The sequence below is a fragment of the Anastrepha ludens genome, chromosome 3, assembly GCF_028408465.1.
Source record: "Anastrepha ludens isolate Willacy chromosome 3, idAnaLude1.1, whole genome shotgun sequence".
In the NCBI taxonomy this organism is placed as follows: Eukaryota; Metazoa; Arthropoda; class Insecta; order Diptera; family Tephritidae; genus Anastrepha; species Anastrepha ludens.
In genome coordinates, this window is record NC_071499.1 from 10,513,955 (window position 1) to 10,541,918 (window position 27,964).

Consider the following 27,964-nt stretch of genomic DNA (forward strand, 5'->3'; position numbering starts at 1 on the left):
TCAATGATAAATGCGCCGTCTTAACATATTTTTCTTCTTAAAAAAAAAAATACATATTTACTTATGCAACTGATTTTATTATAAAAAAATATCGCAAGTAACAGCTTTTTTTCACTTCGTTTGTCATATTTTTAACATCGTACTTATTAATTTTTACTTTATTCTTCACTTTTCAGCACTCTTTTCACTTCACTGTACTGAAACACTGCAACCCCAAATTGAACGAAACGTAATTTTTATTCGTTAAGTGCCAATGACAGTCATGTGATGACTTATGACGTTTTGTCAAAGTGGTGGTGGTTGATAAGTCGAATACTGTAAAATATACAGAAAAATTGATTTGCTGTCGGAAATTCTCTTACATTTGGGAGCCTTTTTACGTGCCACACACAGCAACTACAGGCGTTAGAATATCCCAAATTCATACAACTTCATTGCAAATTGCTTTTTAGTATCAACATCAAATCTTCTTTGGAAACTTTTTCAAAACAAAGAAAAGAAAAATGAGTGAAGGTTGCATGTTCAATATCGATGGAGGCTACTTGGAGGGTCTCTGCCGTGGTTTCAAGTGTGGCATATTGAAACAATCGGACTACCTAAATCTGGTGCAATGTGAAACTTTGGAAGGTGAGTGACACGAAAAGTGCAGGGTGCTGGCTGTGTACGATGTAAAGCATTGAGGATTGCATTTAACAATTCGCATATAATCGCAGTTGTTAGGGGGTGGTAGTGATCATGTGACACACCATTAAACTTAGCATATGCATGTGTGAGTAAATTTGCAAAGTGAAAATAAAGTGTTGGAGAGAAAGGTGGGGCGTTTGCTGTGGCATAGCCAAATGTCAAACCCATGCGAGCTGTCTTGTGATTTGTTTTTATTTATTTGTGTTTTACTAATTTCATTTTTTTCGTTTTTTTTAGATTTAAAGTTGCACTTGCAGAGTACGGATTATGGCAGCTTCTTAGCCAATGAGCCATCTCCACTTTCCGTGTCGGTAATTGATGACAAATTGCGCGAAAAACTCGTCATCGAATTCCAGCATCTACGTAACCATGCTGTAGAACCATTGGCCAGCTTCCTGGACTTTATCACTTATGGCTACATGATTGATAACATAATTCTGCTTATCACTGGTACTCTCCATCAGCGTCCGATTTCCGAATTGATTCCTAAATGTCATCCATTGGGAAGTTTTGAGCAGATGGAAGCCATTCATGTTGCTGCCACACCAGCTGAATTGTACAATGCTGTGTTGGTCGATACACCATTGGCACCATTCTTTGTTGATTGTATTTCCGAACAAGATTTGGATGAAATGAATATTGAGATCATACGTAACACCTTGTACAAGGCCTACCTAGAGGCTTTCTATGAGTTCTGCAAGAACTTGGGTGGCACCACTGCCGATGTCATGTGCGAAATATTGGCTGTAAACATCCCTGATTAACTTACATTATAAATAAATAGAAATTAATTAATTTTTTTTTTTTTTTGCAGTTTGAGGCCGATCGCCGTGCCATAATCATTACTATCAACTCCTTCGGCACTGAATTGTCCAAGGATGATCGTGCTAAGTTGTACCCCCGTTGCGGTAAAATGCATCCAGACGGCTTGGCTGCTTTAGCACGTGCCGATGACTACGAACAAGTGAAGACCGTAGCCGAGTATTATGCAGAATATGCAGCACTTTTTGATGGCTCGGGCACCAATCCTGGCGATAAGACACTTGAGGATAAATTCTTTGAGCACGAAGTAAAACTGAATGTTTACGCTTTTATGCAACAATTCCACTTCGGTGTCTTCTATGCGTACTTGAAGTTGAAGGAGCAAGAGTGTCGCAACATTGTGTGGATTTCAGAATGTGTGGCACAAAAGCATCGCGCGAAGATCGACAATTACATACCCATATTCTAAATTATTGCAATATATTTTGTTGTTTTCGGATTGTTGCTGTCTCTCTCGTATATGTTTTGCATTTTGGTCGATCAAAATAAAAAAGTAGTGTTCTGTTTTGTTCGATCGAAATCACCTGGTTAAAACAACACGAGTATTTGAATTGTGAACAGTATCCTTTTGTGAATATAGTATTTGCTTGTACTGTGATACGAGTAGTATGCATTAAAAGCAAAATTTCCTAAATTTTCGTTTCATTATAAACTATTTACTGATTATTATTTCTAATGCATATTTACATAAAAGTATACATAAATAGGTAAATACACATGCATATATTAAAGAAATATTTAAATAATATGCGGAAAAATAACCATTAAATACCCTATTGTGCAAAAAAATATTGATATCGTTGATATATGAATGTAAATTACCTAACAGAAATGAATAAAATTTGTTTCCAAACATTCCTTAAATCAGAAATAACTCATTCACGGTTACATTTATTATGAATATACGCAAATTCTTTTTCAAAGTGAACGGGACTTTTTGAAATTGAAAATTATATGGTTGGCATAATATCAGATTATTAAAAAAGTTGGTAGAATACAATCGAAATTATTGTATGTAGTAACAGACCGTTTGCCCCTTGAGAAAAATGCAATTATAAAATTAAAGCCTCAACATCCACGAAATAATCTAAGAAACGTGAACTGACACTTGAAAGAGCATCCCGTGACATGCATAAAGCATTCCTCATACATTTTTAGTTAGTGAGATTCGTTGTAATGAGGGGACTATTTCGAATTAAATACATCGATGGTGCCCAAAACAAATACTCAATGTTATTGCTGTTGTTGTAGCAGCATAAACATTCCCCATGCACATGAGGGGAATGCTGCTGGAGTGAGACTCCTTGGCCGGATAGAAATCCGGATCGTTCGGGCTATGTAAAACCGACTGCCATGGATACGATAAATATTCAATATCGCGTTATGGTTCATTAATTAACTTTTAGCGCGCATTTTATCGTACTACAACAAATCGTAAAAATGAATCAAACGCACGAATCGGAATTTTATGGACTCTTCTCCCTATAACCAACATTATATGACAAAATTCGGTAAATAAATAGTATAAAATCGTACTCACCGTTTATTGAATTTGTTATACATTTTGTGTAAGTTCTAAGTGACTTCTTAATACTTCTTAAAATAAAATAAAGATGATTATTTGACCCCACCACGAGAGTTAAAATACCATAACTAATTCAGTTAAATTCCACTCTGATGTAAGACTTTTTTACTTTATTTTTATGCTACTTTAACATATCTTTAACAGTTAGTGCTTTGTCAGAAATTTATTTTATTATTTGTAAAATTAAAATATATTTTTGGTCATACATTTTTTTAATTTGTACGCTAAATTTAATTTTCAGTTGTTATTGTTCTTGCAGCATAAACATTCCCCCTACAAGTATGGGGAATGCTACTCGAATGTCAGTCCTTGGCCGGATATAAGATTGTTCCGGTAACGCAAAACCGACTGCCGTGGAAACAGTCTTGTTGCCCTGCTGGAATTATGTGTTGTCGTTACTTTGTTGATGCTGCTAGCGATACACAGTATATCACCGATGCCGAAAGATTCCGGCAACCCAATGCAGGAAAATATTACTGAAGTGCTGGTAAGTGGTTAATTTCCTACCCTTGATAATGTATCGTCTTATTCTTTTATTGCTTCGTCTGGCGTTCCTCAAGGTAGTGCCCTAGGTCCGCTACTAAATATTTATCCTCTTAATTAACGATATTTCTTCCTGTTTTCCATTGTGTAATTTTCTTCTATACGCGGATGACCTAAAAATCTATTATGAAATTAAATGTCCAGAAGATTCATCCATTCTCCAGTGTGAGTTGAATACCTTATATATGTAGTTGGTGTGTGCGTAATCGTTTGTTCCTAAACATTAACAAATGTCACTATACTTCGTATGTGAAAGTTTTTAATGTTGTTCCAACAGCTTACTAATTACATCTAGAACTCGCCGCTAAACTCCATTAGTGAATTAAAGGACCTGGGTGTTTATTTTGACTCAAAGCTCAACTTCACCATCCATATAAACTTTATTATTTCTTAATCGTTCGCAATGTTAGCCTTTATTCGTTGAAATAGTTCTTCGTTTTCTGATCCCTATACTCTCAAACTAGTGTACTCGTCCTTAGTTCAGTCCAGGTTAGAAAACACGGTATTCGTTTGGAGACCGTTACCTTCAGTCTATATTAATAGATTAGAATATGTTCAGGTAGCTTTTGTGCGTTATGCTTTGCGCTCGATGAAATTCGTTGATCCCGTCGCGTCTTATCGGATCTAATGTCCTTAGTGTTTAGGCGTGTCCTGTTGTCGATGTGTTTTGTCTTCGATGTATGTATCTGCCCAATAAAATTAATTTGAATGTTCCCTCACGCATTTTCCGTTGTAATGAACTGTTTTTTGTGGGTATTGCTAAAACTGCTTATGGAATAAATGCTCGTTTATGCTTTAGAAGGACGCTAGCTCAATTTAATGCTTATTCTTCGTCTTTAGTCTTTGATTTCTCTTACTCTAAGTTTACTTTTAAGAAGTTACTTATAAGAATCTTGTCATAAGATCTTAATTTGTATCTACCTATGTAATAGTCTGTAAGCCTCTTGTTTGTTGATTAAATAAAAATAAATAAAGTCAAAAACTAATTCAGAAATAAAATGCGTAGAGAATTTACTTTACTTTAAATAAAAAATTCTCGTATTTGGGTTTTAAATATTAAGATTGGCGAAGTGGCGTGTACCCACTTTATGCGTATGTACCCATGTATATGTAAAAATAGGTATTCTCGGAAAAAACTGAAAAAAAAATAAAATTATAAAAATTTTAATTCTTTAACTTTATTTGTTGTATATTACAATTAATAAATTGTTGTGCAGTTTAATTTGTGGCTTAATGAAAAACTACTGTTCTTTCTTTTTTCTTCCGCTTCCGCTTTTCAAACACACAGGTGAACTTAATAATTCAAATCCTTGGCATAAATTTAAATGATAAGGAGCGAAACACACTTTAGTATTTTTTTTTTATTGCATACTTATAAAAATATGCTAATTCTTAGTCCCACTCTATTTTAACGAAGTTTTTCACAAAGAAACTACGATTTTTTACTCTTAACTCATTATTTTCCCGTTTTTTTGTTTTGGTAGAACTATTACCGGGTTGATAATTTTTTTTTATTTAGTACCCATACTGCAATTTACTAATCGCAGCTTTTTTTTAATTTGAATATTCGCATTCGTAAAAGTTTTAATATAAGGCTAAGTGCAATTTTAATTTAATTTTCTATTATTTATACCTATTTTTTTGTTGAAAGGGAACGGAAAGTTGAAGGCAAAAATAAAGTACATATCAAAGCTTGCAATTCATAGGTTTTTGATAAGCTTTATGTGCGAGCAAATTGAAAATCAAAACTTTAACGTGTGCAGGCACAGTAAAAAGATACATAGCTTCGCAGAAATTCCTCTTTTTATAAAAATTTCCAACTATCGTTATTTATTGCCTACCACTTTCATGTCTACAGGTGGCAGCACTCATGGTGCACTGACGAATCGCAACGCAAATTCGTTTTTCGTTGGTTTTCTTCGTGGATGATCGAAGAGGTGGAAAAAGTTTTACTCATCGTGCGTAGAAAATCACAAAGAAAAGTTTTATACAATTTCACTAATGAATATTGGAATAAAGACAAATAAAGTGCTCGAATTGTAATTTGAGGCTAGAAAATCGTGCGCGTGCAAAACCATAGTAACGAAAAAATTGCTTATTACTACGGTGTGGTATAAGTAAAGTGAAGCAGCAGCAGCGTATAGAAAACGGCTAAAAAAATCCTATTGGACTTGAAACCAGATAGAAAAGCAAAGACAAGTCGTCGTCATATGCGAAGAGCGTCACAAAGAGTGAAGAAACAAGTAGAAAGCAAGAAGCAAAAAAGTGGAAGTTAAAGAGCAGTAGTAAGAGTGGGAGCGTTAAATAAAAAAAAAATTGACAATTCACAGCAAATGTTGGAAAAGTTTCCATCTCCAATTGTTCATCTGTCCATAGGGTCATCACTGTGGTAGACCACTTAAAAGGCCTAGCGAACGGTTGGAAAACAAAGATCAGCAGAGTGAAAAATCACCGGAAAGGAAGAAGCTTAGTCCAGCTTAACCCTTCTCCATATTGCTACTGTTGTTGCTGGTCTTTGTCGTAAACTTTTAGACTATGCGACTTTGCGCAAGTTTAACTAACGAGTCTTACGCTCTATAGTGTTATTGCCTGCGCCCTATACGTTCCGGGATACTCATACTGATCAATACATCCACCGCCAACAATAGCGCCGCTACCAACGTTAAAGTAAAGTTGGTGACCACTGCTACTCTAGTTCAAATCGTGACTTGTTCTTGTGGCTAAAGCCGAAGAAGCTAGAAGTGTTAATCGTAGTTGTGGTGGTTGTGCGTACATTGCTGGCAAACTACGCTACTGTCTTGCTGAATTAAGCTTTATACAACTTTTTCATTTTGTTAAACGCAATAAATAAGAGAAAAAAAAATCCGCACACTACAAGCCGTCGCTGTGAGGATTCTATTGCGAGCATCGATATGGCGCTTGATATGGGAATACCTGTAAACGGCACCAATGCGCTGACATCATCCTTCACGGCGAAGAAAAAGGATGCATCTACTTCAGCCGAAGAGAATTTATGGTAAGAAAAAATGTTTGAATGAAAATATAAATAGTTTGTGGGTGGAGTAAAATATGTGCCCCATACGTTTTCTGTGCAAGAAAATGGTGGCAGGACATAACATCCATGAGCGCAATGAATCACACAAGTTTTTGAATATGAGTTATATGTATGAATGTGTGAAAAATTACCGAAATGTTGCGGCTTAAGAAAATATGAAGGGGAAGGATATTTTTAGTTTACCAATGAAGGCCACATATGTTTGGTATGTGGGTGTGGATAAGAAAAAGTTGTTGCTATAAAAGTTTCAAGGTTTATAATATTGGTTTTTCATTATAGATTATTGCGCTAAACTGTGCAATATGGAAATGGTCTAAATTTGTGAAACAAACTGTCTTCATTTGCATTGGATATTCACCGTGATAATCGCTGTTTTCGCGAATATGTTTCTTATGTAGCTTTATAATTTCTGCTTTATTTCAAATGCTTTCAAATTACTTGTTACAATGTAAAAATTAAAAATTTAAAGCCGTAATTAGTGTAGTGCACTTGTTCAGAGTTCATATATTTTCGAAATGGATTTATAAATGACAACATTCGTTGCTATCTCTCCGCTACTCACCCAGTCTACGGTAATGTGTCAGCCCTACACACTCATAGGCTACTGTAGACGTCATTCTATTGAAAGCAAGTGCAGGTGTATATATTCGTATGTGCGACAAACCTGATCGCAAGCACTTAACGCCCTTGTATAAAGACAGATTTGCTATTTTTAATTATTCTCATAACAAAGCTATGAGTTGGATGTATGTGTCATCTAAGCTGAAACACATTCTCGGTCCTATAATTTTCACCTTTCACAGCACACGTTTATTTATGTGCCGCTCATTTCTGCAGTATCCCTTGGAAGCTCTCCAGTTCGTTAAATGGATGCCGACACAAGTATCATTATGTCATTTTAACACTCCTGTTTACGATGTCAGCGTGCAAATATTTCTGTGTACATCTGTGCTACATATCCGCCGCTTATATACCTATAAAATTTGAATCCCATCGCCATCGCATGCCTACCCAAGTTCACATACTTTGCAATTTAATGCGTCTGATTTCTCTCCTTGTGCTTGCATCTGTAGCGCATTAAAATAATTTAGCTTTTTATTTGTTTCTTTTCTTCTAGTTTACTCTCTCGCATTGCTGCACTTTGTATTCGTGTCATTTTTTCATGGATTTCTACTTCTCCCACTCTTTTCAATTTAGGCAAGCAGACTTCCAACGCTCTTGTTAGTTGCTCAGCTGACTGATTAGGAAAGCGAAAAATTTGCAAATGCAAATATCTGCTTCTCACATATTGATGTGTGTGTGTGTTTGTGTATTTAAGCACACATTTTCTAAATTTATTTGTTTCACATTTTTGCTTTTTTACGTTTAACAGCGCGTGAACATTTTGGCTGATTCGTTAACACCAACGCCATTATAGCCGCCGTTGCCGCTGCCAGCAACAACAACATCGTTATCATTCGCTTCCTTTTTTTTTTTTTTTATTACTCTAGTCGTAACTGAGAATTTTGCAAAGGCAAAGCGCAACAATTATTTTACCTTGAATCAATTTAACATCGTCGAACTATTAGCCAAATAGTCGTTCATCAGTTGCCCACTATCCAGAAATTTTATTATCAGTTCTTGTAATAATTCACATCTGAATAATGTATAAATAAATTCAATGGTTTCAGTTACATATACTTCCATATATCAAATGAGAAAAGAAGTTCGGAATTGAACTGAACGACAAGATTAACTGGAGTACACATGCATTTGAAAGGAAACGCCCTCAATATGTCGCTATATGACATGTTGCCAGTTTTTGTGATAACTATGACATCACCGTGGCCTCTTTGGTGTTGCTTCGACCATTTTCCTGGTCACCAAATTCTGGCTAGCTTTCTTCCTTAGCTCTGCGTTTTCCACTTTAGCACATGCATGCAGCTTCGTAAGAGTGCTAAGAAGGTCTCGAATGCTTTTATTTATCGAGCGCTGAGGATGTCGCATCAATTCAGAGAGTTTGTTAATGCTCTCTCCTAGTTTAGCAAGGTAGTCCCGTTCGGCTTGGACTGGTGTCTCTGCAGGTCTATTTTCGCTTAAGGCGGGTGGAGATGATCTTGATCTTATATCACGCACCATAGGTGATGTATTCTCTGGGGTTCGTGCCAGCTTTGATGCCCGTTGGAAGGGATTTATAGCTGGGCTATCTATTTTCCTTGTAGTATTATCTGATACGTCAGCCAAGTGAACCACCATCGTATCATTGCGGCCGTTGGATATCGACGGCCGGGGGCCTGCTTGCTCACTCCTCAAAACCGCCGGCACTGGGCTTTTTACACCCTGCACCGTAACTTTAGCATCTTTTCTACTTCCATCCATGTTTTATTATTCAGGGATCCTACCCATATCATTTTAGACCTACTGACAGGTTCTCATTCAGCCGCTCCTAACATAGAGGCAGACGCTGCCTAAGAAGCCGCTCAATTTGAGTCAGACGCTTTAGGATTTTATTTCTGGGCGACACTTATTTCTGGGCGATACCGCCCCGTCACAGAGATTTCACCGAGCAGAATAGCCTTTTCTCCTATGCCCTCCATTTCTGCCGCTTTTTGTACACAGATGGCTCGAAGACACCAGAAGGCATAGGCGCTGGAATATATGACCCCAGAACTAAGCGTTCTGTGCCTGCCGATGGGTAGTTTTCCAAGCAGCTCCCAAGAGGAGCGGTGTATACTATCTGTCTGTGGGCAGGGATCAATTTAGACAAGAATTTCCGGAATGAGCGAGTAGCCATTCTGAGCGACAGTCAAGCGGCGCTCATGGCTCTGTCATCCTTTGGATTACGTCCATAAGGGTCCTTGAGTGCATGAAAAACCGAATTTGTTAGGGACGCACGATCGCGTCCGGGTAATACAGGGAACGAAGTAGCGAACGCATTGGCAAGAGAGGCTGCGGACTCTTCATTAATAGGACCCGAGCCCTTCCTTGCTGGAGGGCAACATACCATCAATTAGAAGCTTAGGAGTGAAGGGCTAAGGCCAAGGGAGATTAGCTGGCTCCAAACTATGGGGCTACGTCAGGCGAAATCCTTACTGGGGAGGTATGTACAACCAAAAGAGGTTTGTAAAACTCATAACCCTCCTTAAGGATAAACTGAGAATGCTCACGGGAATTCATTGTAGGCTGCGCAATCATCTGCACATGATTGGGATATGGTCCACTGATTCTTGATTCCACTGAGTTCTGCGACCAATCCCAGAAGACTCCAATGCAGCGCTTCACCTTGAATGCAGCGCTGTAGCGCGGAGAAGGGTGACACATCTCGGTCAATTGCGGCCAGAAAAAAGGCACATACAACCCAGCTCTATCTTGAGTTTTGTTTTTTAGATAACTGATAATCTGTGATGAGTAGAGGGCACAAAAGACCACGAGGTCGAAGTGCAAACCTCAAATCAATGTAATCTAATCTATATTTCCCTCCTCTCGAAGTAATGCTCAGAAGTCCGCCCAGAAGAGGTGAAGGGATTGTTTTAGTTTTAGACGACGATCGCTGTAAGTGCGGAAGGCATTTTGAGGCCGACCACTTACCAAAAACAAACAATCTCTACTTCCAGGTGCATATTCATACATATGTACATACATATATGAATACTCCAATTTTGTATACTTTTGTTTTGTTTTTGACGTGCCGTTAGTTTTTTATAAAGCCGTGCATAGCTCCACGTAAAAAATATCGTTCATTCGTTACATGGAAAAAATTGACAGCACCGTCAGGAAAAAAAATGATCAAGAATCAAAAGAATTCTGAGCCACTTCAAACTTGTAATTTATTATATATTAGATACTAAAATTTAATGAGCTACAATATAAAATTGCGTACCTAAATTTTTGTTTTTAATTCTGAATGAAAAGATTTAAATTTTGAGTTTGAAGCTTTGATTTGTAAGATATTTTTAGTAGGATGAGCTATAAACAAGTTAATAAAAATTTGAATTATATTATTTTGTTCATAGACTCTCTCTCTTCTTCACTGCGAGGAACCTCCAAATTTCTCCCACTAAATCAACGGCTACCCTATTCACCACCTGAACGAAGGAGGTCAAACACACCAGTACTAAATGTTAGCAAATTTGTTGATAGTCGGTTTCACTTGGGCCAAAGACAAATAAATGTTGTTGACTTTAAATATCGCCGTTTCTGATCGCCTGGTAGTAGTGACACGGAGTGGAAGAAGCTGCAAGCCCGCCTAAATACTACCATCAGGGCAGCAACGGGGTGCCTACTGATGTGTTTCTTGCAACATCCTCACAGCGAGGCTACTATGCTATCAGCTAAGAAGCGTAGTAGGATGCTCTGCAACACCCACTGGACCTACCAGTTTACAGGCAGACTGTATACGACATTCATCGGAAGTCTCTTACTACCTTTTTAAACTCACGCTAACTGCTTAAGATTTTCGTGTTATCGAACACATATTTTACTGATACTCATTAAGTGTTTTCAAACAATTGTCACTTTTCCAATGCTGCCCGGATATGTTTATTTATGCCAGTTGTCATCTATTCGTCAACGCATGGCGAATCTAAGACGGCTATATTATTTTTTAGCGGACAAAATTACTTACTTTCTTTGTTGCTTCTTTGCCTGGCGAAATAAGTTTTATTTTTGGAATAGGCGTCTCAGTGAAGAATTTTTCTTAGTTATTGAATTTTCGAAGGTACCTCAATACCTGTGTGACCCTATAGATCAGTCGCAAACTATTACATATTAAAACCTCGAGATGCTTCGATGAGACTCGAATAATGTGGTACCTCCTTATTTAAAATATATGTATAGTCATTTTGGTATACATATATGTATATACAGTGTCGGACAAAACATATTGAACTCATTCATACTTCGATGCAATTATATTTTCCTAACGTGAAATGTAATTTCAAATATAATTTAAATACCCAGAAATTAAGACGAACTATTTATTTCTTGAATGCATAAAAAACATAGCAAATTGTTTACTTCATAAAATTATATGCGTAAAAAACAAAACACACGCGATATTCAGAGCGACAAAACATGTTGGAATAACAATAATTAACTAATATTTTATAGCATAACCATTATTTTTTATAACTTCACTACATTTTTTTGACATGGAGCCTATTAGATTGTTGATAACGTCGAGTGGAATATCCAACCAGGCTTGTTTGGTAGCTTCAAAAAGCTTCTTTTTGTCCCCATTTACTCCTTGCCTGTCTATCCTCCTATTGAGTATCTCCCAAAGGTTCTCAATTGGATTGAGGTCCGGAGATTGTGCTGGCCACTTGAGCACATTGATTTTTTCCAATTTGCTACCAACTTGGAGGTGTGCTTTGGGTCGTTATCTTGTTGGAACCATCACGAAAGTGACATATTCCACTCAGATGGGGAAGCATTACGCTCTCTAGTATATTTCGGTATACAAACCTATCCATAATTCCATCTATTAAATAGAGAGGTCCAACATCAACCCAGAAAAACAACCCCACACCATAATACCACCTCCGCCATGCTTAACCGTATTTTGCAGTATCGAGGATCTAAAAGTTTATTTTTTGGACGGCGAACTCTTCTCATTCCGTCTAAGTATTTCAAGTTAGATTTTGATTCATCAGAAAAAAGTATAGTTCTCCATCGTTTCACTGACCAGTTAATGTGCCCCCGAACGAATTTCTACCGCTTTAGCCGATTTTTTGTGGAAATAAATGGATATTTTGCTCCGCTATAACTGTTCAGTTCACATGCACATGCTCTGCGTTGTACAGTTGTATGTTGCTGCCGACTTCTCTGGATCTTTCTTCATTTCTATCAATATTTTCGTGCTGTGTAGTACCTTTGGGTCGTCCTCCACGGTGAAGAGTTTCAACACTTCCAGTTTCTCGGAATTTTTTTATAATGAAACTAACTGTTGAGTGCGAACTTTTGACAAATATCCTTTTGCGATAAACCGTGCTTGTAGTCGTGTATAATTAGTTTTTTCAACTGAATTGAATGTTTTTTCCCCGCGATTAGCACGCTTTTTTAATAAAAGTACAGAATTCTAGAATGTTCAATAGGAAACTACTATTGACCACAATAAAAAAAAATATCTTAGTACAGATGGCTTGAACATTAGCAAAAAAAATAACGGAATTTTGGTCGCCTACTTCGATAAACGAGTCCAATATGTTTTGTCGCACTGGATATGGTATATGTTTGCCTTTTTTAACACACTTTTATTAGGTCGGGTTGTATGTATGTATGTATGTAACGGAATCTTTGAGCTTAATTTTCACTGGCTTCTAAAAATCTGATCGACTTGGAATTTTGCACACCTATCAAGGACCGATGACAATGCAATAATTTGATAAAAGTTTTCCATTATCCTTATTAGGATTGCCAGGATTAATATTTTCTTTTTTTACCTGTGGGCGAAAAGTAAGGTGAATTTGGTTGCAAAATGAAAAATCTTTATTTATTCTTGTAAATCAATTTCATCCCCTTCAAAATAATCCCCTCTCGATGAAATACACTTATGCCAACGATTTTTCCAATCCCCGAAACATGCCAAATAGTCCATTTCCGGTATAGCCATCAGTACCTTCTTCGATTCAGCTTTTATCTCCGCAATCGACTCGAAACGCGTTCCTCGGAGTGGTCTCTTGAGTTTTGGGAATAGCCAGAAGTCACACGGAGCCAAATCAGGCGAATACGGTGGTTGCGGAACGATATGCGTGGAATTTTTGGCGAAATGGTCACGAAGAACGAGTGCAGTGTGAGACGGTGCATTATCGTGATACAAAAACCAAGAGTTGTTGGCCCGTAATTCTGGTCTTTTTAGATGAATTGCTTCACGTAAACGACGCATAACGCTCAAATAATATTCCTTATTAACAGTTTGGCCAGGTGGAAGGAATTCATAGTGCACCACATCACGAAAATCGAAAAAAACTGGCCAATGGAGTGGGGTAGCCGTTTCTCAGGCTCCCTCCACGAAATAAGCTCTTCATCCCGATTACTTCTTTATCACGGCCGATAGCTGCATTACTGAATTACTCTATTTGTATCTTAATTTTTGTTATAATTCTGTTCTGAGGTAGTTGACTATGACTGATCGTTCGATTTCCTATTACTTCATTATAGGTCTCTTTGTCATTAAAATTTATTTTATACTTTTTAGTTCGATTGGCAATAAAAGCGTGTTTTTTAGTTTTTTTAAACTATTTTTTATTCGCATATAATGTAATACAGTCTTATCCTTATCTTAGAAAATATTTTTTATGTTTTCATATAACAACTGGTTGCTTTTCATTTCTGTGATATTTTTTCTTATTTAAAATAATATTTGCAAGAGTAAAAAGAAATAGCTCCATTAATAGGTATCAGTCCAATATGTTTTGTCCGACACTGTAGTAGTATGTAGGCCACGCTCCTCTTTCGATTTTTGTTGTGCGTCTTGATGTTGTTCCACAATGAAGGGATTTACAGCCATTCGGCTACAGCGGTCGCCCTAAAAATAATTATTTCTATGATTTTTGTGATACCACTGTTAGAGGCACAGATCTATTCGAAATTTAAAAATTATAATTACCTCCAGCCGAAAAACAAAAGCCGAAAACGAAAAGTATTGTCTGCTTCCGGATGATTTACATATCAGGAGCTTCAAATAGTAATAAAACATCTTTATTTTTATTTTTAATTTGGTTGTGAGACTTATGTGTTTTGATCAAAACCATATTTGCATACATAAATGCTAATGTATGTATGTAAATAACCGTTAATGTGAAATGTTATATTCATATTTGTACGATGAAGTCATTGCTTTAACCCCATAACGCGCATGCTTTAACCACTACAAATAGAGATTCGAAAATTTAAAAATTTTTTTCTGAGCAATTTTGGTACGAGAAACACAAATCTAAAGTCGGGTTTGCGAAATACATACTAACATGCATGTATGTTGTAGCTTAGATGTCACGTGAAATTATCTGAAGTATATCTGTGCAGTTATAAACAGAACGCTTAAGGTGATGGGAACCCCCCGCCATTAAATTTCCAAACTCATTGCGGTGATCACTGGTCACTGGGTGATCGGCACACATGCGGAGAAGCTTGGAATTCCGTACAACCCCCATTGCAGAAGCTGTGGGGATCCTGCAGAGAAAGAGACTGTGGAACACTTTCTCTGCAAATGTCCGGCTCTGGTGGCTAGGCGCTTGAGATTCCTCAGCGTCCCCTTTGGGGATGACTTGATGAAATTCTCCAGCCTAGATCACTTTTCTCTCCTCCGCTACATCAACAGCACTGGATGGCTGTAGACGGTTTTATCTGCTCACTTAATCCTTTCACAGGTAGTGGTCCACATTATGGTATCAAAACGGCACGTAAGTGCTACTTGTAGTGTACCTGGGGTACTCTTGCCATCTTACCTACCTACCTACCTATATCTGTGCAGTTAGGCCTCATAATTAATTTTTTCATTATATTTGAATACAAAGTTATTTAATTTATTTTTTATTTTAATAAACATTTATTTCACTTATTTTTTATTTATTGAATTATAACAGTTTACAATTATATTGAAGCTATGGGCTCGATTCGACTGCTACAAATATATTTTTTAACTTCCGCGAAAAAAGAAACCATTCACTTAGTGATTTTTCTTTAGCTTCCGCTGACTAACACTCTGCTAACAACATCTTCGTAATTTGCCATCATAATTAATTTAAATTGATGTTGGTTTGTTGCATGAAATGTGCTTCAGAGCTGTCAACATCAAGCGCTATGAAAAAAAAAAAAAAGCACAGCTGAAATCGTTAGCTTTGAAAATGAGAGCTCTGTAACTCCACTGTGCATTAGAGGGTTAAAACGCTACAGCCAGCGAATGCTTAATCGGATTTAGGTAGTTAAGAAAACCTTTTTAAAATAGATAATTATCGCACTAGCTGCCTATCGCTTAAGCGTTTATTGCGCCAATTAAGAAGAAGAAAAAGTCTGTAACACTGCCCGACTTGTTGATTTTAGCCTTCATGCTTTCAAAAATTTCGCGGAATTGGAGACAATTTTTTATCTTTAAATCGGCTAATACCACCGAAGTCTCTATACAAATTATTCAGTTATCTAACTGTGGATGAACTATTATTTCCAAGTGGCAAATATTCGTAACGCCCAATACAACAGTTAGTATTATTTACCTCATAATCTTCTAATGTTTGATATTTGATTTCATTTGCAATCACACACACACACACTGAATTGATATCCAGCACTTTATTCAGCGCCAATGATTCACTGCTACCTTCGTAGCCCATAAAAAATTGAGTTTAGTTGCTATTGGCGGTGCAGTCATCAGCGAGGTTCGCTTACTCGTCGACGTCGATAACCAAAAATGAGATGCCACTGAAGTGGAGCCAGGGGCCTCATTGGTGATGGTGGTATTGATCGTGGCATGCTGAGGCACACTCATTTTTGGTTGGGTTGGCAAATTGAAATTCCGTTGGCGTTTTCAATACGCCGATGCGGCTGAAAAAAAAGAGAATATAAAACCAAAACGCAAATGGAATTGTATCTCCACACTCAAGTTCGCCTTGTCGGCGATGCGAATATTTTCGTTTACTTTTGAGACACGTTTTGTTGTTGTCATTGGCTATTGTTTGGCAGTGAATGTTTCACGCTTTTATTTGTGCTATTGCTGGGGATTTGTTTTTGTTTTTATTTTTTTATTTTGTTTTCATTCTTCTTTCATAAGCTTTTTTGTATTTTGTTTTTGCTATTTTTGACACACAGGGGATGGTTTACAGAAATATCGGAGTAACGAATAACGCACTTGTAAGTTTGGCCATTCAGGCATGACTCACACAAGAGCAGCAAACCAGTTGCTTGAATGTTATTTTCTGAAATTAGAAGAGAGTAGGAAATGATAAACTTAGCTAAATAGTCGTTATAAAGCGGTCGATGCCGTCACCACTTGCATGTGTTAAAATCTAACAAAAGGAGCAGAGCGAAGTGGCAGCCGAACTGATGAAGATAATTGAGTGTGTGAAATATGGAGCTGCCGGCGGTCGTTGGTTGGCTAATGTACATATGTGTGCATGTGTGTGTGTCAAGCATTTCCCTGTTACATTTCCCCAGCACTAGCCATGAGAGAACTGTCACAAAACAATGAGTACTTTTTTGTTTTTATCTTATTTTGTTATTTTAATTTCATTTTTATTTCTCAGTTTTCTCTGCTGTTTGCTACAAATTTATCGCTCTGGTTGTTTATTCTTATAACTTGACCGCATTTAAATCATTTCAATTTTACATTTCTTCAATGTAAACATCATCATCGTCCACCCCTTCGCCATGTTCATGGTCTTTATCATTTCTCGTACTAATTTGCTGCTGCTTCTGTTTTTGTTTTTCCGCCTCGGCCTCTGCCTCTGCCTCTTCCTGCTCTTGTTTATCATAGCTTGCCTGTATGCGTTCCAGCAAATCGGTGGCTACAACCGCGAATCCCTCCCACACCGCATCGGGTCGTGTGCTGTGCTCAAACAGACGCTCCTCATCCAAATAGTCGACCAACAAATCGCAAACATCATCTAACACTTGCTCCTGGCATACATCTGCTACATCACTCGCGTCTATTAGTAGATTCCATAGTGCTTGACAAATGATCGTAGACAAGAACCAATCTTCCTCCTGCAATGCCGCACCCAACAGTGTGTAGAGTAGTTCAGTGCCTTTGTGTTGCATGAATGGTGCACGATTCTCGGCATCACCCAGTAAATTAACCAGCACACCAATGGCACAAGCCTTGAAATCATACGCCTGATTGGCATTTGTCGCGGACAGCTGTTGTACCAGCAGTGTTAGCCCACCGTTGCGGCAGAAGTAGCGACGTGCCTTGTCGTTGCGTGTCAAATTGCCCAATACGCGCGCCGTCTCCACCTGAGATGCTTCGTCGCGACACGTTTTCAATGCATAGAACAGCGCTGTGGCCAAATCGCCAAGCACACATTGCAGTGAGCCTTTGGCGACCATCACTTGTGCCGGTGTGCTGTTCTGCTCCTGATAGAAACACAGATTATGCAGCGCGCCTAGTGTGGCATGCAACAGTTCCTGCAGGTCGCTCTTCTGCAACACAAACACAATTTTATTTATGAAATTTCCTATAGTTTTGATCTGCCAGCTAGCGACTTACCAATTGTATGGCCTTCATGTGCGTAATGGCATTCAATAGATTCAGCATAATGACGCCCAGATTGTGCATATTCCCCAAACCGATGCCCACTTCGCCGTTTACGGTCATATTCGCGACGACGCGTATCATTTTGACGAGCACGTCGATCACCGTATCGCCGAGTGAGTTGTGTAGTGTCAACGGTTCTTTGGAGTAGAGTTCCAGTACGCGCAGCAAATACTGCATAGCCACGTCATTGTGATAGAACTGTGCAACCAAATAAAGGGTTTCGAGATGGGTATTAGTGTCATATGATGTATTAAAATTAGTAAGCCAGCTAAATATAGGTATAAGTAAAGTGGTGGCAGCTTTATAATTACAAAATTCGAATATTGTGTTTGGGCAGTTTTGATTTCATACAATATTTCCTTGTAATGAATTACTTAGATAAGATGCCACTAATCCTGTATATTTTTTGTTGTTAAACAAAATTTCCTAAGTAAACCCGCTAACATTTTTTGTGATATTTCTAGCTCACTTCAAATAAATATATGTATATGAATTCTTTCTAAACAACCGTTTAAGGCCGAGCGATGAAAGAAACAAGCTGAAAGATTTAGCATAGATTTTTTTCTAAAAAAAAGTTAGGTATAAGAAACTTATTCAGCCATGTCTATCTGTATGTCTGTCCATCTGCGCTTACGATCACTTGGTTGAAAATTAACATATCTAAAGTAAACTTAGTATCTCATAAATTTGAAATTTAAGTTTAGAATATTTGAAGAGTGCCCTTATCCTTCAAGGGAAACTCGAGCCATCTGGTCGAAAGCAAGCGAAGGCATAGGCTGGAATGTATGGGCACAAAACAAAGCTGTCTGTGCAAATGGGTAGTTTTCCTAGCACCATCCAAGCGAATGTTTATGTCACCTGTCTATGGGCCGAAATCAATTTAGAAAGAAACCTTCGGAATGGAAAGTTTTCCACACTGAGTAATAGTCAGACTGCACTCAAGGAAGTTAGCTCCTCACTAGTTCTTGAGTGCATCGAAAAATGGAATTTGGCATCCGGCCGCATATGGGTCCCAGAACGTAGAAGTATACCTGAGAACGAAGTAGAAGATGTATTCGCTAGAGAGGCTGCAGCCTCGCTACTAAAAGAACGCGAGCCCTTCCTGGTCTTAGACTAACATACCATCAAGAAAGTGCTTGGAAGCTACAATAAAAAATGTTTTTTATAAAGTATATGAAGATTCTACCCCAACCAAAACTTAATTAAGTATTATCTTTCCTTGGTCGTTTAGTTACAACTTTGACTGCGCCCACAAGAATTCACATTTATGTTATAAGTATGGCTCTCCATGTTAATTTAACATTCCCTGTTAGACCGAAAAATTATTTAAAACGCTTTGATGCACATAAATGCGCTAAAGCTTGGTGCAAATACATTAATTGATTTCTCAAATTTTTTATAAAGGTCATTTAAATATTTCGCACATATTCCTAATAGGAACTAAAGTTACTCAGTGAAAATTTCACTCCGCCCAGCCGCAATTAAATTCTTACTAATTTGTCATAGCTCAGACCAAAGTTTTTTGGAATTGTACTAAGCAACATATCAAAGTTTTCATTTATACTTAATACTCGTACTTGTGGTATTATAATCCTTTTTTTTTTTTGTATGTTTTACATCTCTGATTACTTACCTGCACCCGTGCGTTGTCGTATTTCGCCATAATATTGCCGAGTATGTAACCAAGTCTACTGAATAGTGACAGCAATTTTTCAGAAGCATTATCAAAGATCTCACAACACGGACCCAGAAGCATGCCAATGCGTGCCGTAAAGTTGACCAACACATGACAACAATCGCTATCCTCAGATAGCACACTGCAATAAGACCGAGTTTCATGTTAAAATTTTCAAACCCCCGACTCGCTCGCCATCTCTTCGTACTCACCTTAGCGTGCGCACAATATTCGCCTGCACTTCCAGCTCGCCAGTAGCCACCTCTGCTGCACGCACCAAATGTGGGCAAGCCAGTTCCAATTGTATGCTCTGCTGTTGCATAGCGCCCGCATCTTGTATTGGCATGTCCACACGCTCTGATGCATTCAAATCCTTTTCCATAGAGTGCGTCGTTTGTCGCACATCCGACAACGCACGCAGAGCGGCAGACAGTTGATACAGTGAATGCAACGGTGGTCCACTTAACTTCTGTGTTGCACCTGCCTCATTTAGTATTTGTAAATGCAGCACCATTAGCTCCACAGCGCCGTGACGTGCCAAACGCTCTACAAGTGAATTTTGCTTGCTCAGCTTTTGGTAGCGATCGTGTTGTAATTGTTCCAGTGCCTGCTTGATGTCGGTGCCGGGTGCAGGCGCTGTGGCTGGTTTGCGTGGCAATTCCAAACATTCTGCCCAATTGCGATTTTTGTCTTTGGTAGGCATCACCTCTGCACCCCTGTCCTGGCCGGTGCTGCTGGTGAGAAAACGTATGGAACCGTAGCCGTAAATGCACGCCTCTGGATCGTCTAACGGACTGGCGCGTCCCAAACCGTCGATGAGCAAATCAAGTAAGTCATTGTCGTGGAAAAGTTGGTCGTTTAGTTCGTTACGCGCCACTTTGAAGATAAGTTTGCAGGCGCCAGTCAAATTACTGCCGGTGACGCGTAGCTATGAAGTTTAGATAGAAAATGGAAAGTGCTGTTAAAGGAGAGCAACCAAGCAACGCTTTAGACTACTTACCGCTAGTACTACGCGTGCAACGCCCAATAGTATTTTTGGTGAAGAACACTCCACTAAGCCGTAAAGGCCGCCTAGTATGAAGCCGCGTTTGTAATGTTTCTCATTCTTGCGCACGCGCATGTAGAGCTCAACAAGGATCTGGAAAAAAGAAAGATTAGATAAAACAGTAAATCTCTGCGCACACCGAATGTAAAAATTTTATTTCGAATAAGATTTTACTCTTAAAGATGATGGGTCTTCAAGGGGACTCACAAAGTGAGCCAACACACAGCTCTTTGGGAATAGCCGATTCTACGTACAGGAATGACTGGGGGTGAGAGGGTAATAGTTTCCCAACCAAAGGTTGTTATTATCAGCGATCTATCCCTTTGGCCACCGTAGCTGAAGGGGTTGGTGCGTGACTACCATTCCAGGTACCCAGATTCGAATGTCTGGGTATGAAACACCAACGTTTTTTCTAAAGCGATCACCGCCCGGCGGGCAATGGCAACCCGCTGAGTGTATTTTTGCCCTGAAAAAGCTCCTCATAGAAAGCCATCTGCGGCATAAAGGGACCTACAGCCGCCATTTATGAAACAACATCGAGACGCACATTGCAAATTGGAGGAGGAGCTCGGCAAATTAACCAACAACGGATGTAAGCATTTTATAGTTAAATTTTAAACAAGGAAGGAAATCGAAACGGCTATACAGACAGCTTTCCATGTTCACCAACGAACTGCATTTCGATTTTATCTCAAATTTTCTAATTACGTGGAACAGTAATTCACAAATTAATACATTCAAATGTTTGCCACTCATTTGCGCATTGGTCACGCAATGCATTGCGCTCTTTGTCTCTCTGATAGCAGATGTATATGAGTGGAAAAATGCTCAATGAGCCAAGTGGTGACAGTGACCGGCGAGACTATAGAAAAATAATAATTGGTGCATGCACTTCTATTAGGTGTTTGGGCAAGCTTGTCACCCTATTGACATGTAAAAGAACAAACCCGATTTGATCTCATATTCGAAGACAGATTATGGGGTATCTTAATATAGAATTCTCTTGTATTAAATGCTGTTGCTAAACCTGGTGGTGCCAGTGCTTTTATCTGTATGTTGAGCTGCATACTTTCTCAATTTATTTTTCGCTCAAAAATAAATAAAAGAAACATACAAACATACCGAATTAATGTGATTGGCTGTCTCCTCAGTGCATTCTTTGAGGCCGGCATGCTCCTTCAAAAGCCCGATCAACTTCTCAGTGGGTGACTGTGCCAGCAAATGGCTATTGCGTTGCTGAAATTTACGTGTACTTAGAATATTGATCGCTTTATTCGAGCCACTCAAATCCAAGGAACTGTTCTCTCTGCTAGTTTTAAAGCGTTCCCTATTTGTTGCGCCATCGGCGCGTTGCTTAGCTGTAGAAAATATGAAAATTGAAATTAAGACCTAATAATGGACATTGGGAACTCAAGCACCCTACGCATTTTCTTCATTCCACTTACCCTCTAACGATAAACTTTTTATCTCCAATGCAGGTAGCTTCCTTGGAATTTGCTTTGCTTGACCAACCCCTCCGCCAGTACCAATACCAACAGCTACACCACCAGCGCCGCCGCCTGAATTTATTTCATTGCAATCGGTATGCGCGTCCCACGAATTCGAACGTCTTCCGGTACGCCGTTTCATTTGTTGTTGTTCAAAGTCGTTTGCATTTGGTTCAATGACTTCTTGTGGTTGGTGAACCGTTATCGGTTCCAACGAAGGTGTCATAGGCGCATGTCGTTGATTTTCGTTTTGCAAGTAACGCAAACTACAATGAGAGTTTCCAATGGGAGAGGGAAGGGAAGGTGGACAAAGAAAATTGAAAAGTCATACCAAATTAGAAAGAAAACTAAATTCGTATAATAAGAGTTGATCAGCTGAAGGTAAGGTGGTTCCAACAAAATACTTACGAAAATGCGCTGGGTGGTCTGCCCGCCAAGGCGACCTTGCCATAGAGCGCGCGTCCAGGTTCACGTGGCGTGATGGGACGGCGCGTGCTGACCACTCGCACGCCACCAACTACGCGGAAGGCGCAAAAGAAGAAAAAAAAAAAGAAAACGGACAACGTTAAACTATGAAGGACATCAGCCAAATGAATTTATTTTTATTCAGCGGAAAAGCGCTTGTGAAGTTTAAGGACAATGCGTTCCACTGGCTTCCCTAACTTTTCACTTACTTGCGATGCGATTGCTGCCGTTACCACCACCATCACTGCTGCTATGCATTACGTTTGTTGAAATCTCCGCCAACATTGATTTGGCTTCGCTAATCATTTCCGCTGATGTTTTTCGTCGCTCCAAAGTATTTGTCGTATCGCCAAATGCAAAATTTTGTATGATATGTTTTTGTTGTTCTTGATTTTTTTGCTGCTGCTTCAATCTGCCTCTGTAATGTCCATCACTATCGGTGTGGTGATTATTGAACGGTTGCGCGTACTTTTGGTTTTGTTCCACTTTTCGACTTTCACTTTGTGATCGCCTTTTCTTCAGAAGTATCATTATAAAATGGATTTAAGCACTAAAATTCTCACTATAGAAGCTAAATTTGTTGTTAATTTTTAAGCGCGCATTTTCACAATTTTTCTCTTTTTTTTTGCGTTTTTATTTTTTGCACTACATTGGCCTTTTTGAGACTTTTGCGCATTCAACGTTTGAAATGGAGAAAAAGTGAATTCATATCCTGTCTGTGTTACGGCCAAATTGAAAATAACTGCTAGACGGTGGTAATAATGTACGGTGTAGTGAAAAATATTTTTCGTGCACCATGCCAACGCGGACGGGTGTTGCATGCGCCCATGGTAGTTGTTGTTTTCCTGATACATACTCCTTTGCCCGGCGTCAATTGTGTGCTATGCGTACAATAGACACGTTGGTGTAAACATGCTAGGCTATAGGTAAATATCTACATATGTAGTAGTGGATGGCACAGTAGCGAGTGATATAACAGAAGTCTGGTATTTCACAAGAATCTGCTCTTACCTGCCGTTCGGCGGCGTAACGTAACTGTAGGATCCTGTAGCAGAATTTCCAAGAGAATATAGGCTTAAATTTCTTGGTTTAAAACATGGCACCGTAAAAGTCTTTATCTTATTTTTTTTATAATAACACACCTCGCTTACGCTGATGATATCGACATTGTGGGCATTAGTCAGCGGGAAGTTGGTGCAACTTTCTCCAGTCTTGAAAAAGAATCCCATCGAGACAAGACAAGACAAAGTATTTTGTGTCAACAACTAAAAAATCTACGCGTTTTGGACAGCAGGTTGCGATTAACAATTACGAGTACGGCGTAATTAAGGGCTTTGTCTTCCTGGATCCAGCATCAACACCAACAACAACGTCAGCCAAGAGATTCAGCGAAGAATAACGCTTACCAACAGGTGCTACTTTGGGCTGGGTAGGCAATTGAAAAGCACAAAAAAAACTCTATCAATCAGTCATCCTCCCGGTATTACTCTATGACGCTGAGACCTGGACATTGCGAACACCGATGGACGATTATTAGGAGCTTTCGAGAGAAAAATTCTTCGCAAGATCTATGGTCCGATTTGCGTTAATGATGCATATCGAGTAAAATGGGGCTACGAATTATGCTAAAGCACAAAGTAGGCAATTAAAAAGCACACAAAAAAGCTCTATAAATCACTCATCCTCCCGGTATTACTCTATGACGCTGAGTCCTAGACATTGACGAATAACGATGGACGGTTATTAGGAGTTTTCGAGAGAAAAATTCTTCACTAGATCTATGATCCGATTCGCGTGAATGATGCATATCGAATAAGATGAAATCACGAGTTATACGTGCTGTATGCCGACATCGACGTCGTGAAGCAATAAAATTCAGCAGCTGCGCAGACTAGGTCACGTTGAGCGAATGGATAATAACGCTCCAGCAAAGAAGGTGCTCTTTTCGAAATGCATTGATGGAACTCTCAAAAAAAGATGTCTTCATCTGAGTTGGGAAGACCAATTCGACGACGACCTGACCGCCCTTGGTGTTTCTAACTGGCGTCAACGTGCGCAATGCAGAGGCGATTGGCGTAACATTTTGGTAGCGACTAAGACCGACCATCGGTTGTAGTTGCCTGCTACTTTTCTTGTAAGATGAAGAGGCTGTCCGGAAGTTCATGTATGACTGGCTCTTCCGGATGATCAAACCCTTGAAGTATTCTTTCAGGCAGTGTTGTGATTATTCATTTCAGAACTCCGTGTCGTTGGTGTGCTTGCTCATCCTCCTGTCTACGGATCAATGTACACCCTCGCTTAGTCCAACCGGAACTCTCTCCACTTACATTCCATCAAGGAAAGAATGGATGGGGGGCTGCTCTTGTAGACAAGCCCTGGAGAACTTGTTCACGGATGGATCGAAGTTGGAAGGAACGGTTGGTTGAGCGGTATTTTGCAAGGAGCTCCCCATCAGCCTCAAATTCAGGTTACCGGACCACTGCAGTGTGTTCCAAGCAGAGGTAGCCGCAATCAAAGAAGCAGCTACTCATATGCGTACTAACAGTCAAGAAAGTAAATATTTACTCCGACAGCCAAGCGGCAATTAGGGCCCTCGGGTCAATGATGGTACATTCGAAACTGGTCAAGGAATGCCTGTCTTCACTTTCGATTGTATCCGAATTCCTTGGCCATAAGGCTCATCTGGGTTCCTGGTCACAGCGACATTGCAGGAATCTGTGAAGCGGATGAGCTGGCCATACAAGGGACATGGGGGGGTTATTTCCCCGCGAAGGGAGAGAATCGGGATCCCTTTGACCACCTGCGGTCTGCTCCTAGAAAGATGGGGTTCGCGGCAACTCAGCGAGCTCTGGGCACGTACACAAACTTGTAAGGTCGCGAAATTCTTCTGCCCACATGTGGAGCGGGGGCGCTCCAGCGAGCTTCTGAGGTTGTTAAAATCTCAGCTCTCGAACTTCGTGGGTTTTCTCACAAGACACTATCCGCGAGGTGTGCATACTGTGAGACTTGAAATTACCTCGAGTCCTTTTTATGTCGGATGTATGGAGGATGTGGTGGAATCATCTCAGAACTTACTTCCTTACTACGCCTGCTGATATAGTAGACCTTGACATTAAAAATAATTGTCAGGGTTATTTCGGAGGTTGCTATTTATATTTCTCGCGCATTGGTCACATCTAGTATTGTAGTATTATAGCAGTTTACAGTAGCTTTAGAAAATCATCTTGGCAAAAAATAGAATTAAACCGTGAGTGTTTTCGGGCGATTCACAATTTTCGACGTGGACTAGCAGGACAAGAATGCAACGATGAACAAAAATTATTATACGGCGAGCAAGCACCGTAAAAACTGTTACAATAAATTTTCTCGAAGTAGCTGTTCGGTCACCGATTAATTCCGAGAAGGTCGTCCAAAATCAGTTGTGCCAGGAAATATCGATGTTCTGCGCAAAATGATTGAACAAGATCGTCATACCGTGAGATTGAGGCATCTTTGGGCATCAGTAAGACGAGGATCCATAAGACTAAGACAAGGATCCTACACGAATTAAAAAAAACGCTCTTTAAACGCGACTGGTCAAAGTGCTTCGAAAATTGTTTCGAACGAATACAACGGTGTGTTGATTATCACGGAGAATATTTTAAAAAACAATAAAACCGTTTTCAGTCACTAATGTTTATTTTTTCATTGTTAGGTCAGAAATAAAAATAGCAACCCTCGTCTAACAATTTAAAGCACTCCCCATAAGTTTTTGGAGTTACCATAAGTCGAAGTTGAATTTGGGCTATTCTCGTAGGTAGACCCCGTTGACGTGTTAACTTTCTCAATTACAAACCACCGACGGATGACTACGCATAGGTAGTTAGTTGCCTTCCGTTTATTTTCATGTCCCTTGTAGCTATTTTTTCAATCACGAATGTACTTTTAATTCAACTGAAAATATCCGTGCAAATTGACAAAAATTCCAAGTGGTGTTAAGAACACAAAACAGTGGCGCAACGAGCTTTATATTGAAAATAATTATTATTGGAGCCGCTTTGACAACTTGAACAATAGTAAATACTATGCAAAATAGACGCCACTGCCCGCACTGGCGAAAGGCTCTAACAACACGAGTGAGTGGGAGTGCAGGTACTAGAGAGTCATGCCCGCTCGTGTTGCTCTAAAGTTACATGGAAACACCTTTAAAAAATCAATAGACGGCGAATTGAATTGAAATGTAATGCAACGGGCAAATGAAACAATAGTTAGAATAAAATAAATATACTAAATATGTGCATGAGTAGAGTAGAATAAATCATAGAAAATTGTTGGCATTGTAAGTGGGTGGACATGAGCAGTTAGCTCGGCGTAAGCATTGACTCGCAAGTGCGCTGTAAGTGAATGAGTAATCACGAGTGCGGAAAGCTGTGAAGAGGTGCAACTCTTGTGGAGCTCGTGTTTGTGTACGTAAGGGAGAACCAACTGCGCGTTAAAATAGATGGACGGGCGGTATTTTCGTGTTGTGTCATTTGCATGTCAAAAGATTTATCGGCCGCTTGTGTGGTGCTAAATTTTGCTTAAGTGAATGTATTGAGTAGAGGATAAAAAGAGGAATTGCGAACAGAGACAAACAATTTGTGATGTTAATAAATTCTAAAAAATTAATAAAAATAATAAAAGTCTCAAACTATTCTAAATGATTATCTATTTTAACGTGCATTAATTGAATTGGGCCACAATACAGTAATTAAATTAAAGCCATTTGAAGAGTAATACAATATAAATAAAAGTTTTCTATCTAGACATGCGACTAAGACACTTTTCCTTATTCGAAGAAATTGGTGTTGCCGTCACAGGCACAGAGCAGCTGGTGACCACTGAGTAAGTTGAGTAGTAAGGCGGCGTAAAAAATGTATATTAATTTTTAATATTGCACTAGCAACAGGGGGATCCGATGAACTGTATAGGGTGTTTTTTTTAGCTGCATGAAAACTATCGATATCGACAACTATGGTTTGACAGTTGAGAATGGCAAACTGTGCCGGCATTTCTGTTCAGTAAGGTTTGGCAAGTCATAATGAATCGTTTAACGCCAGAACAACAGTTCCAAATTGTGGAAATTTATTTAGATTTAGATTTGTGGGTTTCGTGGGTTTTCTCACAGGTCACTATGCGCGAGGAATACATGCTGTGAGGTTTGGAATTACCTCAAGTCCCTTTTGCGATGGATGTATGGAGGTTGAGGTGGAATCATCTCAGCACCTTCTCCTTAGCTGCCCTGCTCTGGCGGGGCTAAGATCCAGACAACTTGGCTCTTACTTCTTGGCTGCGCCTGCTGATATAACTGGCGTTAACATTAAAAATCTGATGAATTTCTTCAGTAGCACAAAGCGGTTC

The 27,964-nt window shown here is 39.1% G+C and overlaps 4 protein-coding genes across 5 annotated transcripts in view; 2 read left to right on the forward strand and 2 right to left on the reverse strand.

Annotated features, from left to right (window-relative positions):
- The first annotated feature begins 269 nt into the window (after nt 1-269).
- LOC128857013 (V-type proton ATPase subunit d 1) lies at nt 270-2,380 on the forward strand. The gene is made up of 3 exons (XM_054092522.1): nt 270-627; nt 922-1,430; nt 1,499-2,380. The coding sequence occupies exons 1-3, from the start codon at nt 504-506 to the stop codon at nt 1,913-1,915; spliced, it is 1,050 nt and encodes a 349-aa protein (XP_053948497.1). The 5' UTR covers nt 270-503; the 3' UTR covers nt 1,916-2,380.
- A 3,179-nt stretch (nt 2,381-5,559) lies between these two features.
- The window catches only part of LOC128857012 (cytoplasmic dynein 1 light intermediate chain 1), a 32,811-nt gene continuing 10,406 nt past the window's right edge, over nt 5,560-27,964 (forward strand). Inside the window, exon 1 of the mRNA XM_054092521.1 lies at nt 5,560-6,650. Within this exon, the coding sequence (XP_053948496.1) occupies nt 6,547-6,650 (104 nt within the window). The 5' untranslated portion in view covers nt 5,560-6,546. The remainder of the gene's footprint in view (nt 6,651-27,964) is intronic.
- On the reverse strand, nt 13,922-16,514 carry LOC128857014 (uncharacterized). Of its 2 annotated transcripts, none has more exons than XR_008453891.1 (4): nt 16,300-16,514; nt 15,878-16,205; nt 14,275-14,343; nt 13,922-14,209 (listed from the first exon to the last, which is right to left on the reverse strand). XR_008453891.1 is itself a non-coding variant. In XM_054092524.1 (4 exons), the coding sequence occupies exons 2-4, from the start codon at nt 15,992-15,994 to the stop codon at nt 14,056-14,058; spliced, it is 324 nt and encodes a 107-aa protein (XP_053948499.1). In that variant the 5' UTR covers nt 15,995-16,205; nt 16,300-16,514; the 3' UTR covers nt 13,922-14,055. The 2 variants fall into 2 exon arrangements, 1 of the variants encoding a protein (XP_053948499.1); XM_054092524.1 differs by having other exon boundaries at nt 13,922-14,193.
- On the reverse strand, nt 16,882-23,306 carry LOC128857011 (armadillo repeat-containing protein 2). Its single transcript, XM_054092520.1, has 9 exons — nt 22,795-23,306; nt 22,529-22,637; nt 22,079-22,386; nt 21,756-21,991; nt 20,589-20,726; nt 19,801-20,516; nt 19,547-19,730; nt 17,866-18,111; nt 16,882-17,798 (listed from the first exon to the last, which is right to left on the reverse strand). The coding sequence occupies exons 1-9, from the start codon at nt 23,114-23,116 to the stop codon at nt 16,983-16,985; spliced, it is 3,075 nt and encodes a 1,024-aa protein (XP_053948495.1). The 5' UTR covers nt 23,117-23,306; the 3' UTR covers nt 16,882-16,982.

What these genes read in the sequence shown, in the direction of transcription:
- LOC128857013 (XM_054092522.1), top strand. Translation starts at nt 504, where the DNA reads ATGAGTGAAGGTTGCATGTTCAATATCGATGGAGGCTACTTGGAGGGT. An exon ending in GCAATGTGAAACTTTGGAAG is followed by an intron (nt 628 to 921) that starts GTGAGTGACACG and finishes CGTTTTTTTTAG; the next exon opens with ATTTAAAGTTGCACTTGCAG. An exon ending in TCATGTGCGAAATATTGGCT is followed by an intron (nt 1,431 to 1,498) that starts GTAAACATCCCT and finishes TTTTTTTTGCAG; the next exon opens with TTTGAGGCCGATCGCCGTGC.
- LOC128857014 (XM_054092524.1), bottom strand. Translation starts at nt 15,994, where the DNA reads ATGGGCTACGAAGGTAGCAGTGAATCATTGGCGCTGAATAAAGTGCTG. An exon ending in AAACATTAGAAGATTATGAG is followed by an intron (nt 14,344 to 15,877) that starts GTAAATAATACT and finishes TACTATTTGAAG; the next exon opens with CTCCTGATATGTAAATCATC. An exon ending in CTTTTGTTTTTCGGCTGGAG is followed by an intron (nt 14,194 to 14,274) that starts GTAATTATAATT and finishes AATTATTTTTAG; the next exon opens with GGCGACCGCTGTAGCCGAAT.
- LOC128857011 (XM_054092520.1), bottom strand. Translation starts at nt 23,116, where the DNA reads ATGATACTTCTGAAGAAAAGGCGATCACAAAGTGAAAGTCGAAAAGTG. An exon ending in AATATTGTGCGCACGCTAAG is followed by an intron (nt 19,731 to 19,800) that starts GTGAGTACGAAG and finishes GTCTTATTGCAG; the next exon opens with TGTGCTATCTGAGGATAGCG. An exon ending in ACGACAACGCACGGGTGCAG is followed by an intron (nt 18,112 to 19,546) that starts GTAAGTAATCAG and finishes TTGGTTGCACAG; the next exon opens with TTCTATCACAATGACGTGGC.